Source organism: Phoca vitulina, unplaced genomic scaffold, assembly GCF_004348235.1.
Source record: "Phoca vitulina isolate PV1807 unplaced genomic scaffold, GSC_HSeal_1.0 scaffold40, whole genome shotgun sequence".
Taxonomy (NCBI): domain Eukaryota; kingdom Metazoa; phylum Chordata; class Mammalia; order Carnivora; family Phocidae; genus Phoca; species Phoca vitulina.
In genome coordinates this window covers 12,279,111-12,304,145 of record NW_022589743.1, presented here as the reverse complement: position 1 = coordinate 12,304,145, position 25,035 = coordinate 12,279,111, and the positions used below count along the sequence as shown (strand labels likewise).

The following is a 25,035-nucleotide window of genomic DNA, read 5'->3' as shown; positions in this document are numbered from 1 at the left end:
CATGACCTCTAAATGACACTTCCTAATACTCAAGATGGTGGGGTCTCCAGTCACTTGAGAAATGGGAGGCATCTATTTTTATAGAGACATTCTGTCATCTGGACAGCCTTGGGTAGGTGTTTTTTCTGTCTTTCCTCAGCTCCTAATCTGGTGGGTTTGGGGCAACCTTAGAAGAAATGCTTGCTAATGCAAGAGGGAGGGCGAGGGGAACAGTCAGCTGGAACCTAGAGCTGCTCAAGCTCCCGGAACCCTCAGCATGCTCAGGCAGAGATTTATGGGCCTGTCTTTCCCTCGTGATTCCACATCGCGCCTCTTTAAACCGGCCTCAGCCGAGGAGCTATCATGGGGCCTGGTGTTTACAGCAGTGACTGAGACAGCACAACCATGGAGATGCCAGCCCTGTTTGTATACTGACCTAATGGTCAAGGATCATTCCCTGGGCCTGAGAACAACCTTTATTCTGTTTCCTTTGTGCAAAATGCCAGGATGCCCCTGCCTTAAAGAGGTTGACTCTGTTGTCAGCTATGGGAAAAAACAGCCAGAGTTGCTATTTACACCCTGAATTGCAAGCTGGGTAAAAATAGCATTAGCAGCTCGGTCCAGCTTCAAACCCCACTGCAGAAAGAGATTATTTTTGGAAGAGAAGATTTTCCTCCCCACCCACAGATCTGAAAATGGTCACCTCCCGGGAGGAGAAGAGGAGAGACAATCCCACGCAAAGGTGAAAAATACCCCCTTCTCCATCCGCCTGCCCAAGACAGCACAGCAAGAGCCAGACAAGAAATGCCTTCCCCCAACACCAGGTCAGGCTTCAGCACAGACCTGCAGGTGACCTAGTTCAAGGTACAGTGGGAATTAATTAACTTTGACTACAGTGAGAGGAGGCAGCTGCCTGAACCTGGATGTGGCCACCACCCTGTTGACCGTTATGATTGTTAGGCTATCTGTTTGCCTTTCAAAAAAGGAAGAAAAAAAGAATTGACCAGGGGCGCCTGGGTGGCTCAGTGGTTAAGTGTCTGCCTTTGGCTCAGGTCATGATCCCAGGGTCCTGAGATCGAGCCCCGCATCGGGCTCCCTTCCCTCATGAACTTGCTAGAGCTTAAGAGCTGGGGTCTGGGGTCCTGGGGATCTTTCTCAGGGTCAGGAAGTGACCCAAATGACAATCGGTGGAAGGAAAGTCCACTTTTTCCGTGAAGAAGTACTTGATAGATACATCGGAGTGTCTAAGGTGTCTATTACGACATGTATGTAATTGAAGAGATCTACCCCTGCGGATAGTCCCCAGGATATGTGAAAAATAGTAGAGAAAAAGACCAGATCAATAGTATCTTTAAATTGTTCTGCAGTCTGAAAGTGCCCAAGCCATCCAGAGCTGAGCCCAATAGGTGCTTAGTAAATATTTTTAGGAGGGACAGGAGCGGATCTTCCATATCCGTTCTCCACCTGACCCTCTTTCTTCAGAGATCCAGGAACCAAAACGAATCTTCCACCTTGAGGCAACATACCCAGGCATGCCTAACCAACTAAAAGAACAAAGAGAAGATTCCAGCACCTCCCAGCAACACACACGCAGACTGCCATCACCCCGACTCAGTGCGGGCACCAGAGTGGCGGCAGAGGGAGGCACGGCCGGGGAAAGATGGGGGCGAGCCTCGGGCACAAAGGCAGCCTGCTGCAGCTGGCTCTTCCTCAGGCTGCCCACAGCCCTAGGTTTTAGTCCTATATCTTTGTCACCTTCTAGCCCTGCCACTGTCACTTCACCTTTTTGAATCTCACTTTTTCCCTCTGAGAAGAGGGGTGATGATACCCCCCTGTTGGGGTGGGTGAGGACTAAATGAAGCGGCATATAGAGCGTGTGTTCCGTGCCTGGTACGGAGCAAGGGATACTCTGAACGCAGCGTCCGGGAGCAGTTGTTTTTCCTGTGGCGCAGCATGGGCCAGATGTGGGAATCTATCCTGCTTTCCAGCTGCTAGGTGATGGCGTGTCTACCGAATGGCTGAAGCCTGAACTCCCTGAGCAAGGCATTGCATTAACAGAAATGACCGAAAACTTTCTGCCACATGATCAGGCCTCTCTGCACCATGCCCTTCATTCGCTGTGGACCTTCACCTCCTTGCTTCCACCTTTCTGTAACACCACTTCCCCAAGCCGTATCAGGAAGCCCGAAATAGGTTCTCCCTCCTCTGACGTCTCTGCCGGGGGGCAGCTCTGGCCGGCGCAGGGCTGGGTCAGCACTGGCTTCTCGGTTGAGGGAGGCTGCAGAAGGTAGCCCCCACAGCCCATTCCAAGTCACCCTGGCAGGGGAGAGTTACAGCTCTGCTGCATCAGAGCTATTTAAGCTATTTGTGTTCAGGGCTCTGAGACTCCCCAAGGCCCTGGGAAGGTCGGCTGCACATCCCTTTGATCGGGACCGCCTCAGGTTTCTATTTCCAAAGTTGAGAAATCCAGATCGTGCTGACTCTGGCCCAGGAGCGAAATGAGCTCAGGTCTGTCTCTCTCGCTGACCTCTCGCTGAGGATTGTAGGCCAAGGTGGCCAGGCTCTCCCCTTCAGCCTAAGTCAGCCTCCTCCTGAGTCAGCTTTCTTCACCTCCCTATTAATAGCCACTGCTTTGGCTGGCTCCACTCACAATATGATTACAGTTTAGTAATACATCTCAAATAAGGAAGCAGCAAACTTCCTGGAGCTGGGTTGCCGAGGGCCGGTAGAGCTCACACTCAGTCCCAGACGGCAGAGCTGGGGGCTTGTTTTCTGCAGAAGGAGCAGCTGCACACAGGTTGGGGTGACTACGCCATTGGCCTCCAGGACAAGTTGCTGCTTTGGGATTTCTGTCTTGTTGAGCTGCCCCCGGTTTAGGGTAGGAGACAAGCATGCAGGATAACTTTCATTTTATTGGAGCCTTTATTCCCGCAGATATTCCTGGACAGGGCTGCAAAAATGTGGCTGTTATGCAATAAAAGAGAGTCAGCTACCCTGGACGGAAGTTCTGGTCCAAGCTGGGGTTTGGTCCAAGCTACCGAGGTCACCTTTTCTCTGACACTATAATAACACGGTGGCTTTTTTAGAGAGGCTCCGACTGTCTGGATGGGACTAGGCACTGAGAGCAGGCTGAACCCCAGCAAACGAACTGTTTTCAGGCCAGCCCCCTCTCCCTCCTCTGTCTCTCCCCAGTAAAAGCAGATGCGCTAAACAATGTTTAGTGTTAAATTCATACTGTTAAGCAACATAGTCAGGTCACCCTGTAATGTGTTCCAGCATTTTTGTTCTTTGTGAACCCTGGATAGGAAGAACACACAAGTTTAGGAGTGAGATGCCCCGGGTTCAAATTATGACTCAGCCTCTTGGCTGAGAGGGCTTAGTAAATTTATTCTACTTTTCTGAACCTCCATCTTCTCATGCATATAAAGGGGATAATAATCTCTCCTGAAATGGTTTTAATACAAATGAAATGAGACAACTTTGGAAAAGATGCATAGTTCAGTACCTGGGATATAGTAGGTGATTAATAAACTCTTAATTTTCTTTCCAGAAAAATGAAAGGCAGGAAACGTGAGGGCAAACCAAGGCCATCCAAGCCTCTCACACTAGTGGACAAAAATGATCAGCGTCTCTAACTGTGCAGACCCATGACCTACACATCTCTGATATGAAGGCTCACAGGAACAAGTTGAACTTTGTTTCCCTTCTCTAGATTCATACCACTTAGAAGTCCCACACTGAGGCCCAATCTGGCCTGCAGTGCATCTTGCTGAGGCTGCAGTGAGGAGTCTCCTGGCTGCATTTTTCTTCCCTAGGAACCATGATCACAGTTCATACACGAAGGGTGGTATCAGGAAGAATGGGTAGGTGAAGGGGAAGGGAGCGGCATATATCTGTTCCACTGTAGTGGGCTTATCTATATTTCAAGGTCTCCCTGAAAAGTATCAGGTCAACCAAAACTCAAGAGTAAACTGCTATCAGCAAGGCCAAAGGAGAAACAAAATATCATGTATGCCCTGTTTTCCAAGCTGCTGAGAAATAATCTGCCCCCAACTCCCCAAACACTTGCTTATTAGGTGGCAAATAATGGTCTCTTTAACCTGGTACCAGCTGGCTTCCCTCAGCCGACAGCTTCAAGTCTTGGAGGGGAGGGGGTGGACTTCATTCCTGCTACAGCTTGCTTTCTTCCTTCTAGCCAACAGCCAGCATATATCTGATGGGAGCCAGAGCTCCTGGCAGCACGAAGTGGGGCAAGCCTTAGCATGACCTGCCCCACCGTGATCTGCCCCCAACTGGGCACTGACTGGGGACTGGTGTGTGGGAGGAGAGAGCTAGGGCTAAATTGACTTAGGCTCATTTCCATAAAAGCAGCCCAGAATTCCCTTCACCTCAGTAGGCCAAGGAATAGGACTTCCCCTGACACCTCCTGGATAGCAATCCTTAATTCCTCTTTGAACCTATCCTTGGTGTTAACTCTAACCTGATTTTACCTATATGCACCTGTTGAGGGGGATGAATACACTGTAATTTATTCACATGCCACAAAGACCACCTGATTTAAGGATCAGCTGCCTGGACAACATTCACCCCTTCAGTTGTTCAACAAATAGTTCTTGAACATTTCCCTCACACCGTTCTAGGTTCCAAATACACATTGGTGAATAAAACAAAGATGGTCTCGGCCCGAGGGGGAGAGCCTGGCAATGACTATGAAAATTAATAAATATGTGATTACAAATTGTGAGAAATGCTATTGAGAAAGTGTCAGGTCCAGTAATAGAGAGTCATGGGGGGAAGGGGTGTCTCATTTAGATGAAGGAAGGCCTCTCTGATGTGGTGACATTTAAGAACTTGGGATTTCAGTGGCAGTTGCCCATGAAGGTCTTCCCTCACTGCTCAGCTGAGTTTCCTTGTGTCTTAGTGAAAGGTTCTAACAAGAACGAAAGTGTATCTCAGCCAGGGATGCAGTGAAGAACATCCTGGGAGAAGGGCAGGGGTTACAAAACCCTTCTTCCAAGTCTCCTGCTGTGGATGCATTTACTTCTCTTTCCTTTCTGCCCCACCCCCACATCCATCTGTCTTCTGTCCAGAGCCTTTCTGGTAACACTTTTTGCTTCCCTACAATCTCTTCCTTGTTCCTGTCCCCCAGCATGTGCTCATTACTGTGAGCACACTACCCTCCCTGACACAGCCCAGGGAAGCCCTTCCTGTCTTTGAAAACAGTTTTCTCCATGGTCCCCACAATCCTGCCCTTGAATCCCCAGACACCAAATTGCTCTGACCTACAGGAGATAAAACTCATCATTCGTACTGGGCCAGCAGGCTCATTACAGAGACTTCTATCTAGAACTCTTTATCTCTAAATTAGCATTAGCTAGGTCATATCCACACCATCCACCCCCCACTTGAAGGAGCTGACCCTCTAGAGTGTTGTGGAACCAGCCTAGACATCAGAGCCAGACAGACCTGGGTTTGAATCCCAGCCCCCCCTTTTACCAGCTTTGTGACCTTAGACAAATAAGGATTCCTCTCTGGGCCTCAGGTTCTGCATATGCAAGATGAGGAGGATAATACCTACTCTGTAGAGTCGGTGTAAGAAGTAGTCAAGAGGTACACGAGATGAATGGAATGTACTAGGTGCTCTACCAGTGGGAGTGTTTGTTATTATATCGGCTATAAAATAACTGTAAAATTTTGGCAGTACCCCTTTTAGGGAGGGAATTGATTGCTCTGTTAAGAATGGTGGCCAGGTCTTCTTTTCACCAACCATTTGGCTACAGTAGCTTTTTCATCTGTGTATTGCTAAGAACCAGGTGAAAGGACACTTCAGGACATGGTTGGTAGAGCTTATGACTCTTGCTATCAGGCAGCACTGCATTTAACTCTCAGACAGATGGGAATGTTTTCCAAAGCATCCTTGAGCAGTTGTCACCATGCTGCCCCAGCAGGATTGTTCTTGTGGTCACACACATTTTACTGGGATTCCTTCACTCATTCAATCGTTAATTTAAAAAATATTTACAGAGCACCTACTATGTGCTGAGTACCATTCAAGGCACATGGATACGGAGGTGAGAAGACAAAGTCCTGCCCCTCATGAGACCAGCTATATGTAGAGATCGAAGAAGAAAGAAAAATAGTGAGAAGAGGGAGGCAGGAAGGGAGGACAGAGAGAGAAATGATTTGAAGAAAATGAAACAAGGTTAGAGAATAGAGTGCAGGGGTGGGGAGCAGGAGTAATGAGGTGGGGTTGCCAGAGGAGGCCTCTGAGCGGACATCCGACCAGAGACTGATGGGCAAGAAGCATGGGAGGACTTAGACAAGAGCATCCTAAGCAGCACCTCAGTGCAAAGTCCCTGAGCAGAAACAAGCTTGATGCATTCAAGGTACAGAAAGAATTTCCACATGGTCGTGGGCAGCGAAGCTGCAGGTGCAAGAGTACACATAGGGCCTTGAAGGTTGAATTTTATTCTAACTGCAGCATTTAGGCAGAGGACCAGCAAAGTCTTATTTATGCTTTGAAAGGATCCTTGTGGCTATTCTGGGAAATATGCTGTAAGGGGCACGAGTGCAAGTAAGGAGACCAGCTAAGGAAGTTGTTGCAGATGTCCAGGGAAAGGTAGATGAATGCTTGGACCAGGTCGTAGCATTGGAGATGGTGAAAACTGGCCAGATTTGAGATATATTTTAGGGGTAGAGCTAAAAAAACTTCCCTATGGGTTAGATATGGGGGTGGGAGTTGATAGAAAAGAGAGGAATCAAAGACAAGCCCTCAATTATGAACCTAATAAATTGGGAGGAGAGCAGTGCTGTATAATGAGATGAAATTGTTTGGGAGAAATTACTTATTCATATCTTTCTCCTCCTCTAGACTGGAAGTTTCCTTGGGGAAGGGCCCCTAACTCTTGTTCACTGCTGCATGCTCAGTGTCCGGCATGGTGTGTGGCTTGCAGAATAATAAAAGCAGCTACCAGTAGTCAAGTATTAGTACATGCACAGTGCTGTGCTCCATACTTTATATTCATTGTCTCATTTAATCCTCACAGGAGAACTGTGAGGAGATACTTGGTGGGTTTTTTTTGTTTGTTTGTTTTGAAAGTAGGCTCCACGCCCAACATGGGGCCTGAACTCAGGACCCTGAGAGGAAGAGTCATAAGCTCTACCAACTGAGCCAGCCAGGGGCTCCCGGAGATTGTTTGAATCCTCATTTTACAAACAAGGAACTGGGTTCAGAGAGGTGACAGGACAGCCTCAAGGTCTCACTGCTACTAGGTATAGTAAAGCTTAATAGTGGTGTGTCTGGTTCCAAATTCTATGTTCTTCATCACTATGCCACACAGTGTGGATGGGTAGATGGATGGGTGGGTGGATAGAGGGCTGGGTGGGCAGATAGATGAATCAATGGATGGGGATGGATGGATGGATGGATGGATGGATAGATGGAAGGAAACATACTTATTGAAAACCTTTTATACTAAAGTGTCTAAGGGAAAAACTTATAGAAAGTTCTAGAACGCTTAGTTAAATTAAAATATATATATTTGAAGAAATTACCTTTTCAGGGAGCATTTCCTAGTACTTTCTTTCAATGATCTGGGATGACTTTCAGAACATTAGGATCACATGAAATATTTTTGATGTTTGAAAAATATCTTTGGGGAAACGCGATCAGAATAAAGGCAGAAAATACTGCTTTGAGTCAGGCAGCCCAGAATCTGGAGCTACTCAGCAATGTCAGTTTTTACTTCCACAGCTAAACAAGCACAGCAAATCTTAGTTGTGGCCTATTAGGATCAGTTCCACAGTGCTTCTAGTAGGTGCTCTATTAGACTATAGCTTTCTCAAGGAGAGTATCCTGCACTTAGTTCATGTTGGCATGGTGACCCAAGTCAGGAACCTGGGACCCACCTAGATCCCTCCCTTTCTATCACTAAAATAATGAAAAGAGAAAATTTGTTGAGCACTTACTATGCCAGACACTGTTCTAGGCATTTGGATCTCATTTGATCTTTACCATAACCCTATGCTATAAATACTATTATTATCCTCATTTTACAGATGAGGAGGCTGAGGCAGATGGCTTAAGTAACTTGGCCAAGTCACACTGCTAAGAAGTGTATGAAATCAATGCAGTCTGAAACCACACAGCCTGTGCACTTAACCCCTATGCCACCTCACTGGATAATCCTCAAGTCCTGTGGAGTCTGCCTTTTTAGTCATACTCTCATTCATCTCTTCCTATCTCCACGGTTATGCCCTTGGCTAGGCATTGCATCTTTTCTCATCAGCAATATTACTACATCCTCCTAAATTATCTCCCAGTTCCCATCTAGCCTCTTTCTCTCATCCTTCCTGCCGTAACTGACCAAGCTGGAATTTGATGCCCATCTGGTTATGTCATGTGTCTGTTCAAAATCCTTGAATGGCGGGCGCCTGGGTGGCTCAGATGGTTAAGCGTCTGCCTTCGGCTCAGGTCATGTTCCCAGGGTCCTGGGATCGAGTCCCGCATCGGGCTCCCTGCTAGGCGGGGAGCCTGCTTCTCCCTCTTCCTCTGCCTCTCTCTCTCTCTGACTTTCATGAATAAATAAATAAAACATTTAAAAAAAAAAATCCTTGAATGGCTTCTTGCTGCCCATGAGTTAAAACCCAAACTCCTTACAAGTCCCTTCAAGACCTGGCCTCACCCACTTTACACAGCTTCTTTCTCCTCTTCTGCTGTTTACCTTGAACCCTGTGTTGCTGGCATCACCAAACATGTGCTCCCTCGGGTTGGAATAGTGGGGCTGGGCTGCCCTCTCTGCCCACAATGCTTCCTCCTTTTCTCCTGGGTACAACACCACGCCCTCCCTTACGTACTTGCATGCATCCACACATACCTTGTCTATTTGTGATTCCTCTTTAACCTTTGAGAACCAGCTCCTAAAGATGCCTCCTCTATGAAGCATTTTCTCACTCTCACAGCCAGATTCAGGTACCTCTTCCTCTTCTTTGGTATTGCCCCTTCACACCTCTGATGAAACCCATCATTTTTTTTTTTAATTGCAATTTTCTCTTTACAAACTTTCTCTTTATGATGGTAAGGTCCGTGAGGGCAGGAACCATAGTTATCTTGTTACTGTTGTATCCCCAGCATCTATACATATTCAAAAATAATTGTTAAATGAATAAATGAATGACTGTTGAAATGAACTGATTTTCAAAGTAGATTTCGAAATCTGGAAAACATTTTTTCTCACACTTTCCCATTGGCAGACTGATCTACCTGGGGATTTTACCTGTAATGGGGCTCTAGTGGTAGTTATACTGTAGGGTGGTTAAGAATGAAGACTCAGGAGTCACATTACCTAGGTTTAAAACTTGGGCCTATCATCTGCTAGCTGGGGGCCCTTAGGAAGTCACCATCTCACTAAGCCTCAGGGTATTTTTAATTTTATTTATTATTTATTTTTTTCCAGATTTTTTATTTTTCATTTTTTTAAAGTTTTTTTTTAAAGATTTTATTTTTTCATTTGAGACAGAGAGATACAGAGAGAGAGAGCATGAGCAGGGGGAGAGGCAGAGGGAAAGGGAGAAGCAGGCTCCCCCACTGAACCAGGAGCCAGACGTGCGGCTCAATCCCAGGACCCTGGGATCCTGACCTGAGCCGAAGGCAGATGCTTAACCATCTCAGCTACTCCAGCGCCCCTTTTTAAAAAGATTTTTATTTATTTATTTGACAGAGACAGCGAGAGAGGGGACACAAGCACGGGGAGTGGGAGAGGGAGAGGCAGGACCTCCCGCTTAGCAGGGAGCCCGATGCGGGGCTTGATCCCAGGACCCTGGGACCATGACCTGAGCCGAAGGCAGACGCTTAACAACTGAGCCACCCAGGCGCCCTAGATTTTTTATTTTTAAGTAATCTCTATACCCAATGTGGAGCTCAAACTCACAACCCTGAGATCAAGAGTCACATGTCCCATGGACTGAGCCAGTGAGGCATCCCAGTTTTTTGTTTTGTTTTTCACTTTAAAACTTGAGTTAATAATAGGACCTCCATTATAGGGTTAATGTGAGGGCTAATGAAAAAAAGAACATGTGGAGCATTTGATGATTGGCACAGAGCTAGTGCTCAATACATATGAGCTATTATTAGTAGCTATTTTCCTGACAGTTTCACTTGACCCCATTGTGTCACCATCACTCTTTGAACCAAATGTCTAGAGTCTGGTTCTCAAACATGGACACTCAATCTCAGCAGGTTTTGTATTTACCATAGTATTGGGTCACCCTGGAGACAGGGCCTTGGGGAATATGGATCCAGATGGTAGCTGAAAGCAGGAGTGGCCTTTTGCTTGTAGGTTATGATTTATTGCCTAGAAACCAAAAGTAAGCACTGTCAACCAGTCAGCGTATTACCTCAATTCTTCAAAATTCCCACCCTTCTCCCTTCTTGCTCTCTCTTGCATTTGGAAAAGGAGAGGCGATTGATATAGGCAGTTCTGGATACGAACAGCAAAAGAAGGAAAAAGGAGAAGCAGCAGGATGTAGAGACTCTCAGGTAGACTACTCAGGGTATTCTGTTCCTCCTGTTAGCCACACAGAGGAGTACAAGAAGCAACTTCTGGGTAAACTGATCCCCCAGTGTATATTCCATACACCCCTGGAAGAAATGCCTTCTTTCAATTCTCATGCAGAAGGAAAGGGTTGTAGTCTTCATTTTAGATCCGAGTTTTCTAGATGCTGATTCTAGCAGCCTCTTTAGAGGTCATAAGAGTTTCACTGGGGCCTTGAACTAAATGGCCAAGATTATAAATTGCAAGATTATCTTGAAAATGTGTGTGCCAATGAAGTGAATGGGGAGTAACAAGGAAAAGAACAAGATGATTCCTCAAAAGGTTTCAAAGGCTTCATGGCAAATCACTTTGCAAAGAACTAAGAAATAATATAATTTGGGATCAGGGTGAGGTTTTCCTTTGAATGTGCAATTCTTCATAATTATTTTACACATGGCTATTTTAGGAATGCTGTCACCCCAGCCATCTTTCTGTAAAATCTCCCATTTCTGGTTTAAAGGAGACTAGGTTAGAACACAAGAGTTAATAGAAGGGGTTGGTTTTATAATATATGCCCAGAGCAGAAGTGGATTTTTCTAAATGGATTAATCAGAGTATTTGGCCAAACTGTTTCCTACCTAGATGGATGACAAGAAGGAGTCACTTTGGAGAGCTTATGAGATCCTATACGTGGGTCCCCCTTTCCAACACCTGCTTTCTTACTTCTTCATTTTTTTATTCTTGTCTTTATGTTTTCTTATGAACCAAAAGATATTTTTGCTTCTTATGTAAAGCCACTTTTAAATTTCTTCCTTGCTCTTTTCCTTGTTTGGTCAGATAGGAATTTCTGTACATTTATTCCATGGGAGGAATGTGGCAGTAGGAATCAGGAAAAAAAAGAGAGAGAGAGAGAGAGAGTATCCACATCTATCAGAATGACTAAATTGAAATATAAACCAACAGAATTTTCACAGACTGCTGGTAGAAATGCAAAACGACACAACCTTTTTGGAAAAAGTTTGTTAGTTAATTCTAAATTTAAACAACCACTTGCCGTATAACTCGGCAATCTAATTTTCCCAAGAGAAGTAAAAATATATACACAATATGCACAAATACCTGCCCATACATGTTCATAGCCACTTTTTCCTAATAGCCGGAAACTGGAAACAACAGAAACGTCCAGGTAAACATACTGTGGTATATTCATTCAATGGAATACTAGTCAGCAATAAAAAGGAATGACCTACTGCTTCATGCAATAATATGGATGAATCTCTAAGTATTATGTTAAAGCATTATGAAAGAAGACAGATTGGGGCGCCTGGGTGGCTTTGTCGGTTAAGTGGCTGCCTTTGGCTCAGGTCATGATCCCAGGGTCCTGGGATCGAGCCCCGCATCAGGCTCTCTGCTCAGCAAGGAGTCTGCTTCTCCTTCTTCCTCTGCCCCTCCCCCTTGCTCCTGCGCGTGCTCTCTCTCTAATAAATAAAATCTTAAAAAAAAAAAAAAAAGACAGATTGACCGGGTTACATATTATATGGCATTCTGGGAAAGGCAAAACAACATTAACAGAAAATAGATCAGTGGTTGTTGGGGGCTGGAGATAGGAGGGGGCTCATTATAAAAGGGACGTGAAGGACCTTTTGGAGGTGATGTAATTATTCTGTATCTTAACCGTGATTTGTATTTCTTTGGCTTTGAGTTTCAAAATTCTAGGCCATCAAAGGTAAGAATAAAAGATTCTAGGCAAGAACAAAGCATTTGGGAGAAAATACTGTAAGTGAAATCAAGATGTCCCCACCTCTATCCCTCACTCAAAAGAGATTCCCTAAAGAGACAGGGATGAGAGAGGCAAAGAAAATGATCAGAGAGATTAGTGGGGTCTGGAGACAAAAAGGTTAAACCTAAAGAGACCCCATGGAAAGAATTAGAGTCCATGTTCACTGACTGCCCAACCTATAACTGAGTGAGCCCATACATGGCCTCACCAGGCCATAATGCTGAGGACTTTCTTTGGGCAGCAGATAGCACATCACCCTCTGACCAGCCAGCCGAAACGACTCATGTTTGTGCCCCCAAAACCTTGCTCAGCTCTCTAACATACCCCACATGGAGAGACCCTTTTCCTTACTATTACGTGAATGACTGCCGACCATCCCATGCTGCCCACTCCTTGTACTTAGGTTGGACCAAATGAAACCATTTGAGAACCTTTACTCCCACCGTAAGGTATGAAACAGATGCCCGCTTTAGTGACCTTTCCTATCTTCTCAACTTCTCTCTCATTTGCCTTATTATTTCCAATGGAATGAAGGTAAAACAATCTTGAAATAAATAAATCTTTCTTTCCCCCACAACAGTCAATAAATATCACTAGTCTCCTCTTGGGTTGGGGTTGAAAGGAATAATTCTTTTGTTCGATGACCATCCCTATATCCACATGAATATTTGTTCATCAAACATTCACTGAGCTGCTAGGGCAGTCAACTGTGAAGAGTCTGGGTTCCTGCCCCAGAAGGAGTCAGACAATACAATCTGGTAAGGACCACAGTACAGGCCTGGGTCAAGAGCTGGAGGGGCCCAGTGGAAGACAGGCAGCAAGGGGCCTCTGGGAAGCCTTTCTATAACTGTACTTTCCAGCCCAAACCAGTAATTGCAGTGGTGGCTCTGATGTTTCCTTCATTGGGCAACTACCCACTACCCCTGGTTAAACAAGTACTCCCTGAAGGGACTGCGAAGATTCCCTGAGGGCAGGGATCTTGTCTATCTCTAGCACAAAGTCCGGCTCATAAAGATTTGTTGAAAGAAATGTGTAAGTTATTGTCTTTGGGGACATTTACTATTTGCCAAGTATGAAGAAATATAAACTAAAATATGCTGAGAAAATACATGCAGAGAAAAAGGATAGTTATAAACCATCCTACTAGGATTCTTCCTCTCATTTGTCCAGGGATTCACATGCATTTTTCCGCTTTGCAGAACACACGGCCCCGCCTTGCTTCACCACTACTATCACAATAACCAACATCTCTTCAGCTCTAGGGTGCCAGGCTCCACCTCAGCACTTGATGTACGTTGTCATGCTTAGTCTCACCACAACTTGCTTTTACAGTTTGGTCAGTGCAGCCTCAAAAGGTAACCGGCCTAGCCAAGGTCACAGAGCTAAATGGAGCTCGGAAGCCTGCTTTTTAGTCCCCACCTGCCAGTTAGTGTCCTGCCCACAGGCAGACAGGATCTTTACAGGCATTCTCAGGTTGAGTTCTGCCTGCCTCATGGCATAGCTTTTTCGGGCAATCTCCCTTGGGCTAAACCTGGATCTACCCCAGGCAAGATGAATTATCTGATGCACTGGCCACAACAGGTCCAAACCAGTTATCTCTGTGGTAACTCCCACTTCTTCTTTGCCAGAGGACGACCCACACCCGCTTGTTAACCAGAAGCTCCCACAGGAGTTCTTCTGATAGGTAGGGTCCCAGAAGGTCCATGGCTCTTCCTCTCCTCAGTCCTCCTCCCTCAGATGGCTGGCATTCTCGCCGGTGCGATTCCTTTATCATATCATTGAGATCAAAAATGAAATGAAACCTGAGGAGTCTTGGGTCAGTCTCGTCACCATGGAAACAACGTCAAGCCTGAGTGCCTCCAGGAGTGGGTGCTCTTCTTCCAATGGCAGTGGAAAATCAGGGACAGGGAACTGGACGAAGCAAAAAACAAGCTCCTGCTGGGTTGGCTGCAGTTTGGGTCTAAACACAGCATGTTCAACATAGGATTATGTCATCGGCAACAGCATGATCAACCTATATTCTTCATTTTGGACACTGTGCTGGTTTGGTACAGAACATACCAGGCAAATGAACGACAACTCAAATTATCCCACTTTTGTGAAGGGACATTTTAAAGTCTATTAAGGTGGCTCAAAGAATGTGGTGGGGGAAAAAAATATAATTGGTAATAAATTTTAAGAACATTCTGTGGATGAATTTTTGCTTCTGGGAATGGGAAACCAAAATTGTCCCAAGAGACTCCATTATAAAAGCCATAAATAAAACATCCCTGCTTGGTTGCTGTGCTGGCGGGGCCTTGCTCTGGAGAATTAGAATTAGAAGCAGGCAGTCCAGGGGAGGCTGGGGAGGTGAGTGAGATTTGAGAACTTCCTGCTCCTTCTGCATGTTGCCGGCATATCAAGACCAGGGTGCAAGAACAAAGAGCAAATTATGCCTGACTGAAGACCACCAAAGATGGTTACTATAAAAATTCTCAAACAAGATTCTAAAATTCAAGGATGTTTTTCTAGCTGATGGCCTTTTTTTCTTTCCACAAATGTTCACCCCCTAGAGCTAAAAGCAAGTAGCATGGTGCAGGGACCACTAGCCTGATCACCTGGGTGCTGGGTTCTAATGTCAGTCCACTACTTCCCAGGCCCATGAGCAGGTGTTGATGACTTACCCTCCTCTCGCTAACAGTGCTGGGCGGGGGGCAGGGAGTGACACTTGCAAAGTCCTATTTGATCTAGGCAATGTACTGGGCATTTTATGGCTATTATTTGATCCTGACAATAACATGAGTGTGGTTGCTGGTATCCCTGATTTGCAGATGACAGAAACTAGTCCCGAGAATTGCAGGGACTTCCTCAAAGTGATCAATATATAATCATGCAGTCAGGCTTCAAATCCCCATCTGTCCGACTCCAAAGCCAACCTTCTTTCTACTTGACCCTGCTAATTTCTGAGCTTGGAATAAACCATTAGCATGATTTTAATTCAAAATAAATACAACTCACTAGTTCTGTCATAGTTTTCAAATGATTTGCTAAGGCCTCAAAAAATTCAGCTTTCCCAGCTATCCTGTCTCTCATTAAAGTGATCCCATTATCACCTGGGTGGAAGAGGGGGGAGATTAGAAGTATCTTCGTGCCACATGAACTCTTATTAATGTTTGGCTTGTTCCAAGCTGGCCTGGAGAGTTACCCCCAAACGTCCGCACAGAGATGGTACTGAATGTTAGGATACTTGAGTCACTTCCGCATGGGCATGGTTTTCATTTCCATCTTTTCTATCAGTCTGAACAACTGAAAGCAACACTTTTTCGCCTTAACAATCATAGCCCTGCAATTAACAGGCCTGAAATCCTATAAAATCAAGGTATGGTACAACTCACCTCTTCCTCAGTTCTGAGCTCCTGGCTTCCAACGGAAAAGCCAGAATTTCTATTTCATGATAAAAAGAATAAAACGGGAGACAACTAGACAGCCATGACAGTTTGGGGGTGTGTGTGTGATCTGATTTGCCAAAAAGTTTCCTGTTTGGTGGTTATTCCTGCTTCCTGAATGGCAGGCTGGGGCCACAGAATGGAGGGGGCGGGCCAGCTCATCCACGAGCATGTTATTTATGCCCTGAACCTCAGTTTTGTCTTCTGTAAAATGGAGTATTTGCTTCATAGGCATGTTGCAAAATTAAGCAAATAATGTACATAAAGATCAAATATAATAGTCCACTTCATCCCACTCCCAACTCAAAATAGCACTCTGTAATCATGACAACCATTTCATTACTGACTCCTTGCGAGGTGCCAGGCACTGGGCTGAGCCCTTTCCGTAGATAACCTTTTCACTAAGTGAAACCAGTATTTGAAATCAGGTGCCCTAACTCCAGAGATTGCCCTGTGCCCTGCTCTAGGTTCAGATGAAAGGATTTATGAGCAATTGCTTCTGCAGGAAACAGGTGCCAGAGAGGGTAGTGAGGGTGGTGGCTGATGTTGATCTGGCCAACCAGGGAGGGCCAGGCATAGCCCTTTGTTCTCCTGCTCTGCACAATTAGTACCACTGATTTTCTGCTCCCTGGGGTTAGTTTCCTGACTAGACTAGGCACATAACAGACGTCCAAAAAAAATGCTTGTTGAATAAGTAAATGCAAATAGTAAACTGACTTCCTGATATAACCATTTACCTTATGCAGGAAACATTCAGTGCTAACCTCCTCTCTTGTCCTCTTAGGGATACTAATATATTTTGAATCCACGTTAATTCAACGTTCACCAAGCAGTTGTTAAGTACCTACTATTAATCAAGGGGCCAAGGATTACACATGTGATCTACTGCAGAGTATTAAGAACCAACAAAGCCAAGCTTAGGTTCTCCTATGGAATACACAATCCTTTTCAGGTAGCAGCCACCTAATTTGCTGATTCACATTCCCTGACCCCTTACACATTAAGCAGTCATGATGGGCAGACTGAGAAAGTGTCCTATGAAGCCACACAAGAATTAAGAAGGCTGGAGGAAGAGAGAGGCTGACATTTGGAACACAGTGCAGGGCAAGAACCTAGGGCGGTGAAGCCAGGCTAGGATTCCTGACCCTGTCATTCCCATGAAACCCTCCTGACCTCAATTTCATCATCAATCAAATGGGAATAATCGGCATTTGTCATTGCTTTTCTCATAGGGTGGAGAGGACTCCTGGGATGATGTGAGGAAGAGCCTCACGGCGGGGATCTTAAGTGAGGTCACGTAGGCAACGCACCCTAGCCGTGGTCCGGCCTGATCCCTGGATGGCCACTGGGGTGTAAGAGCTTGGAAAGGGGAGGACCCAAGGATTGCTGGTTTGGAACCGGTCATCTCCCGCACATGTTATCTTTTCTCTCCTCCTGGTCGGCCAAAGGCAAACAAGAATGAAATGATAACAGACACATCCACTGAAGCAAAACAGGTCACGGAAATATGATAATACGCTCAAGGACAAATAAAGTCAACTGCAGCCTGGCCCAGAATGGGTAGGTGAAAATTCATGGGAAGACAAGGTTCTTATTTTATACAGAACAGGCTTCTAAAATACTTTCACCAATGTGAAAACACACAAATACACACGTTTGGGCAGTTTTAATATCCTCTTTCTTCACTATTTAAGTTGCCTATATAAGGTGAGAACGCTGTAAGTTGTGGAGGCATGGTTTTGAAAAAGTTGATGTCTAGGCAAAAATACTTCGTCTGTTAAATGAAGGCACCAGCAAACAAAACTGTGTATGCTGACTGGCTGTGCAAGGCTATGCATATGGAAGATACTGGAGGAAAAGAAAAGCTGCTGATCTACTAGAACGGTCCAACTGCCTCACCCAGTGTCTAGAACCTAACACATGTTTAATAAATATTTGTTCAGTGAGTGAGAAGACTTGATTTTCCATATACTGTAACTGTGAATACTTCTTTCCTCCGTTGTTAGCCAGTTATTCAGAGATAATGCTGCCTCTTTGTGACCTAATTTTGTTGTTTTACAATTCTTTTATCTCTTCACTTAATGCAATCCAATTTCCCCCAAAGAAATTGGCATAAACAGGAAAGTTTGCCGAGTTTTAAGAATATGGGGTTTAAAATAATGCAATATATGTTAAGAAAGAAAAAGAGAAGAAGAAGAATGTAGCAGCAGGGGAAGAATGAAGGGGGGGAAATCGGAGGGGGAGAAGAACCATGAGAGACGATGGACTCTGAAAAACAAACTGAGGGTTCTAGAGGGGAGGGGGGTGGGAGGATGGGTTAGCCTGGTGATGGGTATTGAGGAGGGCACGTTCTGCATGGAGCACTGGGTGTTATGCACAAACAATGAATCATGGAACACTATATCTAAAACTAATGATGTAATGTATGGGGAATAAAAAAAAAAAAAAAAAATTTAAAAAAAAAAAAAAAAAAAAGAATATGGGGTTTAGTAGACAAAAATCCTAAAGGTCACTCAGGCATTTCTGATATCTAAAGATAAGAGCAGCATTTGCAGATAAGCAGGAGACCTGATTTTTATTCATTAATTGGCCAACTGTCCTTGGAACAAACAACCCCACAGGGTCTCAGTTGAGAGCTCTGTGAATGGGGTTAGATGACCTCCTACAGGCTTTTCAGTTACTTTCAATGTTAAAAGTCAAGTTAAAAACATGCTGGGTCAATTAAGACAGATGAGCCCTCCAAAGAATATTTGAAAACTTTATTTTCTCAAATGAGCACCAACACAGATTGGAAATATGACAGAAACAATGCACTTTTCTCTAATACTGAATCACTATGTACAAATACAGGAAAAGGTGAAGACAAATTATTTGAAAATAATTATCTTTGTTATTGAAGCAAAGTGACCTGAAAAATGCCACCAAAAAAAAAAAAAAAGATAGGGAAAATAACAAAACCCAAACCCAACAAATACAGTTTGTAAACACAAGCATAAATAGAGATTCCGTATTGAAAGATCGTCTCTGCAGGTTGGAAAAGGGAACCGACTCACTTTCACCAAAACGTTATATAAAAATATACAGGCAGATCGAATTTGGTGATGGGAATAGCTTGTTTCTTCTTGGCTTTACCTTTCACTGCTGGCAGATTTCATGACTGTATTTTGCTTAAGAAAATGAAACATCTCTTTCCTCTACCTTGACCACTAGCTTGTTTTCTCATTTGAGGCAGACTCTTTGTTAAAATATGTAAGTTGATTGTGTTCAAGATTTTATTTCCCAGCCTCTTCCTGAACCTGAGGCAATCTGACCTTAAACTGTTTACCTACAAGGTATGTGTATTATTTTACTGATGTTCTTTCAACCCAAACCAGTTAACAATTTGGCTTCTACAACCACTGGAACCCTGGGGTACATAAGGAGTACACTCACATCTCAGTTAGAAACACATAGACCTGACTCTGCTTGATCTTCACAAACAACAGATTTCCTTTACTATCTGGGAAAGTTGAGCACACAAAGAAAAAGGAGCAAAGTGGCAACAGCTCCATGCTCAGAAAAACAAAATCTTCATGGTTTGTGCTGTTGGTCCACTCAGAAACAAAACAAGGAGAGAGAAAGAGAAGAAAGCCTTATGTGCCCAAGGTGTAAACTGTAGGTATAGTGTCCCCAATAAAAAAGAAAACAGGAGGCACAGTCCAAAGTGCTTTTTACACACACACACACACACACACACACACACACGCATTAAAAACAAGATTCCGATTTGTTGGAAATTCTTCCAACAAGAGGAATCACTAAGCTGTTACTAAATCTGATTTTATTTATTTTCTTTTCTAGCCAATATTGGTGCAAGAAAATATTTCAATTCTCAACCTGGTAATGTACTGCAGAGTCTGCTCCATCTGGAAAAAAAATGCAGAGAGGCATTGCCTCTGTCCAGACTAAAGTGATACAGATCTTTTTTTTTTTTTTAAAGAGTATATTGGTGATCACTGTTTCCCTTAAAATATACTTCAAGAAATGCAGAGGAAACCATAGAATTTAAAAATGAAAATAAAAAGTGCTCTCAGGGGATCTGAGAAAACAGCACCAAATATATTATTTAAAAAATTAAATATTATTTACAAAAGTATATTTCACAAGCAAGTTTTTTTTTTTCATATATATATCCACTTGAAAATCTTTTTATAAAGGGGACACCTCTTTTTCACACACTGACCCACCAGTCAAGATTTACTCTATCCTATCTCCATGATCTTGCTGTCTCGGAGTTGGGGCAGCACTCAGTTGGGCCCAGTTGACAATCTGTGGGCATCAAGTCTGGCTGTATTTGATTCATGTCAAATCAACCCGTCAGCAGCCTGAGACTAACATCCTGGGGTCTGGGTGTAATCCAGGGCCACCGAGGCCACATGACCTAGGACAGCACAGGGGAGATGGACCTAGAGAGTCTGCCAGCTGGACTTCAGTTGCAAATGAAGGCAGCTGCTGGCTGAGGTACGGAACTTCACGCCTTTGCCTTTCTCACTTCGCACTTTCCCCTGCCCTACTCCCTGCGCCCTGCCTAGGCTTTACAGTCAAACTCCAATTCCCTGAACCCGCCAGGGGTGAATGGATGAGGTCTTTGGTTATGCTCTGAGTCAATAATTTGGTGAGGAAATTAAAGAATGAACTGACTGAGGCCATGAGTTGATGCGTCTCCATCACTCAGCTGTGGTCTCTCCAATACTGCTAGACGTTAGGTAGACAAGCCATGAATGGAGCTAAAGTTATAAGAAGCACTTTTGGTTTCATTGACACAGAGGGAAAGCCTAATGAGTTGTTTTTTTTCCCCTGTAGTTATGGAAAAACCAACATTCTACTCAGATCTTTCGCACCAAGTATGATGCCACGCACCCATTGGATGCTCAATGGGTAAGAACTGGAAAAAAAAAAAAAGAAGAAGAAAAAAAAAACCAGAACCTGGGTCTAACTGGAGCCTACTCTGATCCATGCAACAGTCAGAGGCCTCATCCCCAAGGAAGAACAGTGGCACATCAGTCTCCTCTGCCCCTTGAAAATTCTAGGGCACCCCGTGTCTGGTTTCTATGTCACCACACTCCATTTTCAGTCTCAAAGACAAAACACCTACCCGTGCTTAACCCCTATTTTCTTTCTATGGAAAGGAGTATCAACAGCCAGGACATTCCCTGAGCAAAGGGGCTAACCAAAATCTCTAAGTGAAGGCCACTACCTTCAGGGCAGACAGAAAGGGGGATCTATGATTTTTGTGCTGGCAAGCCAGCTTAGGAATGTGAAAGTTGAAAATGCTTTTTATTGAGATCTTGGCCCTGGGAGCCAGAAGAGCTCTTTCTCTGGGAGCGGAAATGAAATACTTCTTCTGAACTTCAGTCTGCTTTTTAGTAACGTGGGGAGCACTTAATCTCCCAGGGTTGCTAAAGTACCAAAAAATGTGGGTAAAAAGCCTCTGGGAACAAGATTCAATTTCTAAGAATCCTTTTGTGTCACAGAAGCAGTCTACCTGGAGCCACCCAGCTTCCTGTCAGTCCTGCCATCCGTCACCCCCCAGGGCAGGGCCACGCCTAGCTCAGGTCCCCCCTTCTGCAATCAGCCCACAGAGACATGAAAAGGCATTTCCACCATGGACTCACTCCCTACGGGAATTTGTCTGAATTCTGGAAATGTCCCTGGTTGGCTGCTTGAATCCTGATGAATCAATTTTACAGATTCTTGCCTCTACGAACTCACTCTTCTGTGACTTTTAAGGTGAATTTCCCTATAGGAAAATTTCCTGTAGGATCAGCCTACTTAGAGAAATGAGATGCTGAGAATTACCTAACATAACCTGCACATATCTTAACATTAATTACATTTTCGGTCTAAGCAATAAAATTAACTCGGTTGAACAAGTTTCGGTCGTGCACCGTGTGCTGGCTTACCTGCTGGTAGAATACACTTCACAGTGTTGGTTAACTAACAAACTCCTTTCTCTCATAAGCCTTATTAAGGATCTTTTCTCTGTTTCCCTAATATAATGAACTTTGGTTTGGTTTGCGAGATAGATGGGAGGCAGGGGCTAATACTGGAGTTTGTAACTTGATGTTGGATATCATACCTAGGCCCTCCCCACTGCTGGACCACTCTGACAATTTCTCTCCACACAAAGCATTCAAGTCCAAGGAGAGCAGCTAGCGGCATGAGGAATCTACTGGCCAGGTTATCACTAAGCTCAAAGTCTTGGGACTTTGATAGAACTGGAGAAAAACACCCAAAACTCTATGTACAAAGAATTGCTGATCTCACTGAAGCCTTTGCATACCAAAGGGGAAAAATGCACTAACCTGTAATGGTTCAAATCTAAGCTATTCCCAGCATTGCCCCACCCCACCCCCTTCCTTGCCACAAGGCTCTTCTCTTACTAAGGGTCAGGAAAAAAGGTTAGACAGTCAGAATTGCTAACTGGTTCTACTTTTTATTTTTTCTGGCCCAGTATCTGAGCCATTTCTGCAGGAGCTCCCAAACTACCGCCCCCCTTTGTTCCCTGTCCTCCTCCATTACTGATTTTAGTTGGTTGGTGGCCAAAGCCTTTGGGATGTTTGGATCTTGCACCCATTGCAAATGGCAGTCCCCCTCTTCTCACCTACGGCGGCTGAAGAGGCAAAGATAACCCGAAGGAGCAGTGAGGCATCAGAGTTATCAAAACCACCTGGGCTTCTCACTCTCTGCTTCCATGACACCCCCAACTCAACCCAGGAGAACCAGGCCCCTGCGCCCCTAGAGTTAGGGCCAGTTCTTGCGCTCACATGCGAACCTGGCACAGTCGGTGTCGGGAACAGAAGCTTCTGATCAGAGAGAATGCAGTCATGAGGTATTTTTTTTTTTTCTCTTTGTCCTTTTAGACAAGTCGATTATTTCAAGCCTAAGTTACCGGGACCCCGGGAGCAGCACAATTTTGTTCCTACCTCTAACGGCCCATCCCCTGCCCACCCCTGGGACCCTCAAGGCTCCCCCTTCCTCTCTTCCTCACACCCCCATGCTGTACCACTGCTCTCCTGACAAGAGGCCATCAGGCAGCTCTTACATGGGCCCTAGGGCCCTTACCAAGGTGGGTTGCCGCCATGCGGTCAGGCATCTGTTCCTTTCGTTGTTTTGTTTTCAGCCAACACTAGAACAGAGAGAGAAGCCAGGATCAACTCACAAACAGATACAAAGCAAAGAGACAGAGAGACAGCGATTTAGAGGCCGGTCACCAGAAAGACGGCGTCAGGGTGGGAGAATGCCCCAGATGGCAAGGCCCCTAAATGGATGGAACCAAGTGTTCAGTCACTCTCTCACGCTTGGGTAGAATGTTCGGTTGGATGGTGTTCACGTGGACACTGGGTTAGGTGGATACCCTCCGATCAGTCCCAGCCATTGTCCTTGATCATGTGTGCTAGCTCAATGATGTATTTGCCTTCTTTATATTTCTGGCTGCTTTCAAAGGCATGTTCCTAGGAGACACAAAGGAAGAGAAAAGACACCAAATGACCAAAGACAAGTAGGTGACTTGTAGCACAGAAGCAATCAGGACCAGCCTGGCCCAGACTGAGAGATTTCCCGCCACTCAGACACGCCACGCCCCCTTCACTGAGCTCCAGCTCTGAGACAGCGCCGGGACTCTCTCAATATTTACAACCGAGTTTCAATATTTTTCAATTTGAATATTCTAAACATTTTTTCTCAATATTTACAATAGAATTTCTTCAGGATCTCTGCTCATTTAAGGCTTTGCCCAAACGTCACCACCTCAGTAAGGTCTTTCCCCACTGTTCTACTTTAAAAGCACAACTTCCACCCCAGAACGCCCTCCCCGCCCCTCTCCCTGCTTCACTCTTCTCCACGGCACTTACCATTTTCAAACACACAGTACCACCTGCACACTACTGTACCTATTGTCTCTCACCAGGACGACACAAATTTCATGGCAGGCAGAGGTTTTCATCTATTTTGTTCACTGCGGTATCCCTCGTGCCTAGAAGACTGCTTGCCAGATAACAGGTCTTCAATAAATAACTGCTGAGTGAATGTGTGAATGTGTGTGTGTGCGCGAGCGTGTGTGTGTGAGCGCAAGCGTGTGTAAAATCTGAGAGGAACTTGGTTTCAGATGCTAACCAGAAATGAGCTCTATGGATGTATCCATGAAGTTTCTATGTCATAATCCTCAACTGTCCTGTTACACTTGGAGAAAAGACACTCAGGGAGAGAACAAAGTATTGGGAGGCCAAATAGGTCTCTCTCTTATTTATCTCGCTGTTTCTATGTCAGGTGTGTTAAGTCTGTTTTTCCTTCACCGCCTTTCTCCAGGGAGTAAGGAGCTACATGAACTCTAGGCTGAAGAACCTGGCAGCCCTCACGCCCCACCCAGTTGCCAGGCCTCCAGAGAGAAAATGCAACAGAAACCACCTGGCAATTTACCATCCTAAATGTACAACAAACACTGTGGGTGGGCTTGCAGGCTAATAAGCCCCACAGGAAAGAAAAAAGAAAAAAGAAAGAAAAAGAAAAAAAAAAAGCCCTGCATAGGTACAGGCTCAAAGGGATATCTTCTTCCCAGGCACAGATGTATGAAAACATCTTGGTGTACTATATGACAAGCACTGGTCATCACAGTCATTAGATGGCTGAGCTCAATGTGCACAAGCTGTGGACATCAGCTCTTTTCCCAAGTCTTCCAACTTAGTAAGTAACTCAACCCTCCTGCTTGTAGGTTCTGGGCAGCATTTGTATGAACTGTATCTTCTGTTCCTAGAGCTCTGGGGAACTGAGTCTCCTAATAAGAGCTCACACTTGAGCCTCTTATTGAGAGAGGAATCATTCCACAAAGTGGCGAGGGGAGGGGCGCTGAGAGAGAATGTGCAAACACATCACACACACGCAAGAGCTGTGGACTCAGCAGTCATTTCCCTGACACTTCATTATTCCTCAGCTCCGTGTGTGTGTGTGTGTGTGTGTGTTTGTACACACAACAAAGGAATGTGGTTCGAGACTAAGACCTATTGTTCCATGTAGTGTGTTTAGGATAGGGAGGAGGTAAAAAGAAAACTAGGAAAGTAAGAATATATCCCCATTAAACAAACAAAAAAAAGTCAAAAGAAAAAAAAAATTCAACAGCCCCCAAGCCACAGGGCACTTGCAAAATGTCCTAACTGGACAGAGCACTAGATCTGGAGTCTGCAGAAATACTCCAGACTGAACCCTGGCCCCAGAAGCATCACTTAACCACTTGCGTTTACAATCGCAAACTTTCCATTTACAAAACTGGGATAATTAAAAGTAC

General features: G+C 44.8%; 1 protein-coding gene across 1 annotated transcript in view; it reads right to left on the bottom strand.

Moving 5' to 3' along the window:
* Positions 1–18,460: 18,460 nt before the first annotated feature.
* Positions 18,461–25,035, bottom strand: part of YPEL2 (yippee like 2) — a 41,189-nt gene continuing 34,614 nt past the window's right edge. Inside the window, exon 4 of the mRNA XM_032428480.1 lies at positions 18,461–23,209. Coding sequence (XP_032284371.1) covers positions 23,120–23,209 — 90 coding nt within the window. The 3' untranslated portion in view covers positions 18,461–23,119. The remainder of the gene's footprint in view (positions 23,210–25,035) is intronic.